A 3,490-nucleotide genomic window follows, 5' to 3' on the forward strand; every position below is an offset into this window, starting at 1 on the left:
AAATGTTTTGTTGCTAAAAGTTTAAAATTTAAATTTAGTTTTGTTTATAGTTGTAGAAATAATAATTGTTGTTTTTAGAATTTAGTTTTTGAATGATTTAAAATATTTTTCTTTAATTAAATGTTGTCATTTAATGAAAAAATTCTTTTGTTTACGTTTTAAAAGAATAAAACTTGTCTATTTCTCAGATGTAAAAAAAATATACTTAAAACTTTTGATAATGATTGATGTTATCTTGTTTGAATATTTTTTTGAAAAAAAAAACTAGGTAAAGCAATTTGTTGTTAAATAACTTACAAAAAAATTAAAACATCGAATGTAAATTAATCGCAAGAAATAAATATTTTGTGAATTAGTATTTGAAGTATTTAGATTTATAAACATAGCTTAAAGAGCTATCACATGTCTTGGTAACAGTATACCTAACGATTTAATATAAATATTTCATTAGTTCAAAATGTTTTTATGTTTGATAAGAAAAAAGTGGTTTGTATGAATTAGTAAACTATATATGTGTAACGTAATAGCATTGCTTTATTATAATTTAGTTCCTACCAAGTAGAAAAATATTTCTTATACAGTATATGTTTCTGTAAGTATGTTTTTGCTTTTTTGGTTTTATGTACATAGTTTAATTAATAATTATAATAATCCATGCAACTAGAACATTATATGTATTATCATATCTAAAATTATATTACATAAAAAAGTAGTAATTATGTTTTAAATGTATTGTGGAATCATAAAGTAAAATAAACCTACTCTTTTTTCTTTCATTCGTACTTGAATATAAGGTTATAATAAAAATGTAAATACAATAATGTATTTTGACCAGCCGAGACTTGTTACACAGTAGTCGTTTAATAAAATAGAAGAGTTTCTTAAGCCAGATCGTCCTTGAGTTTTTTGAAATCACAGATGAAATAAATAAATCTAAAGTTTTGTTTATTTTCGTTGTTGCCATTGAATGTTATTTTTCTATTGTAAAGCTCTTTCTGGAATGTTTGTAAAGTAATAAATTCATACGGTTTTTTATTTAACTTAAAGGCATTAGGTACTTTCTCAATCATTTTAACATATTTCATTTAACTGTAAAACTAAACAATTTTTCTTACAGTTTTGAATCACAGTAAGATTAAGTAAATTAAAAAAAAAAGTTAGTAGAAATTAGGTTACTTCTTACAGAAAGTCAGAATACCAAACTGAAAATATCAGGTTTTGTTTCAAGTTTTATACTCATAAGTTTGGTATGAAACAGTCACAAAAAGTTTTAATTAAGTTTACAAAAAATGTAGGAGAATATATTGATAAGCTAGTTTCATCAAAATAAAAATTTCTTATTGTGAGGCTTCAAAATATTTAAGTTCTCTAAGTAGTGCTTCAAATCTTACTATTATTTATTGAAGACTTTTATGAAAATTATTGTAAAAGAAAGTTAAAGTCACCTTTTTTTCAAGTATGGTTAATCATGTTAAGTAACCATTCTTCAAAGACTTACACTGCAAATAAACTGTAAAAGACTTAAAATTCTGTAATACTACAGATGTTTACAAACTTTAAAATATTTTTTTTTCTAAGTACAAGACATTTACAATATAGCCAAGGATTTTATATAAAATAAATTATGAAAACAAACTTTAGTTTATATACTACAAACTCGGTTTTATGAAAATACTTTAACAAGTATCTTCACATTTTTATTGTAAAGTTTTAAATTTTTTTCATGATTATTATTAGTTTTTGTGTACAAAAAATATTAAACCAAACAACTTTTGTTAGTAGTCAACCTTTATTGGCAGTTAAAATGTAATTACACACATGAGTACGCTTAAATAAAACAATGTCAACTAAGAGCAAACCAGCACACAATAAAACATCGAAACCGTCGTAGCGAAACGACCTGCTCAACTGGAAGTGCCCGAAGCCCGTCTTTCTGCGAGCTCCCTAGCTTGGACAGCCAAGCGATCGGCGGCCTCAATGCCCTCATTACCAGCGTGGACGTGACGTAGAACCGGAGCGACGTCATCACCTGTCATGACTCCGTAAATCTCACGTAACACGTCCCCATTCTCCATCGGCATTCCCCTGCTGTCTAAGAACTGATGATAAAAATGAAGCTTCACGTCCCTCAACAAACCGATGCAGTGTTTCGAACGCGTGTGGATCTCCAACACCCCGTAGTCGCGCTTCCGTGCAACCAGCACCGCCTGCAATATAGCAACAAGCTCCGCTCTCTGATTGGTCGGAATCACGCCGTCATGAGGCTCCACAACCTTGCTGACGTTGTCCTCCGAGTCGTGCCCGAACCACACGCCCGCACCGGCGAAAGTGCCCCTTTCAGAAGCTGAACAGGCCCCATGAGTGTACACGACAGTGGCAGCGTCTGCGATCAGTCTCCCCTCTTGCGCAGTGATGCCGTTCTCAGAAAAAAACTCGGCGTTGGAACGCACGAAAAACGACCTGGCGATCCCTCCGTGCTCGCGCAGCACCTCATCTCTCTCAGACCTGGTGTCCACAACTCGGCACACCGGCCCGTTTATTCCATAAAACATTTTCATAACTTTGATTAATAACCTGTAAAACATAAATATAACGTTTAAACTCCTAACGTAACTATTAAAGGTTTTAATCTAAAAAAGAAAGCACCGACCCCGGAAACATCCGAGGTCATCAAATCACTATATAATCGGACTGGGCCACTGGTTTTTTTTCAAATTACGACATAAAGAAACACAAAACGACCATAACAAAATGAAGCCATCAATGGGCGCCTAAGAAGAGATCACGTCCAACTTGCTATGACAATACAGACAACCACGACTGAAGGCGAGATGCCTAGCCAAACAGACCGAACAGAAAACACAACCGCACACAGTGGTCGCAGTCGAATTACCCAATTGTAATCGCCTCTGACAATCCTTGCAAGCCATATCCGAATGTCACGACTCTGCTAAGCCACATGCCGACGACACGAAGCTTACTGCCCTCATCTGACTTGTCGAGTAGATTCTTGGCATTTTATTGCCTTTGCCTCCTAGAAATTTAAATGGATTGTGGTACGTCCTCATCATAAGCTTAAACGAAGTATGTTATGTCAAGACGCAGCCAGATTCTTTGGAGAATTATAAACAACAAATTTAACGCCACAAGTACTAAAACTGTCCTCAAAAAATAAATCTTACTTCAATGACAGGGTACCATATGGCCTAAATATGGGAAAAAAGTTTGCAGTTTCCTAGAGTCCTTTGTTTCAAACTACTGTTATATGTAGCCCATTCAGTATGCGAAGTATTATATAAAGGGCTGATGCACCCTAACTTATCTTACTTTGAGGTTTGTTTTGACCTTTATCTAAATTATTGTAAATTGAATTTAGTGCCTTTTTTAAGGTGGCCTTCATTTCTAAAATCCTAGCTAGTTTTGTAAGTACCTCTATCTCCAATCTTCCCCCTCTTGTGTACCCCTCTAGCGATCTAAAGACTGATTCTGT

General features: G+C 33.5%; 1 protein-coding gene across 1 annotated transcript; it reads right to left on the bottom strand.

Annotated features, from left to right (window-relative positions):
- Positions 1 to 1,904: 1,904 nt before the first annotated feature.
- Positions 1,905 to 2,552, bottom strand: LOC145839068 (ribonuclease HI-like). The gene has a single exon (XM_082946679.1). The coding sequence runs from the start codon at positions 2,550 to 2,552 to the stop codon at positions 1,905 to 1,907; it is 648 nt and encodes a 215-aa protein (XP_082802805.1).
- Positions 2,553 to 3,490: the final 938 nt, after the last annotated feature.

This window comes from Thalia democratica, chromosome 6 (assembly GCF_965202585.1).
Source record: "Thalia democratica chromosome 6, ktThaDemo2.hap1.1, whole genome shotgun sequence".
NCBI lineage: Eukaryota > Metazoa > Chordata > Thaliacea > Salpida > Salpidae > Thalia > Thalia democratica.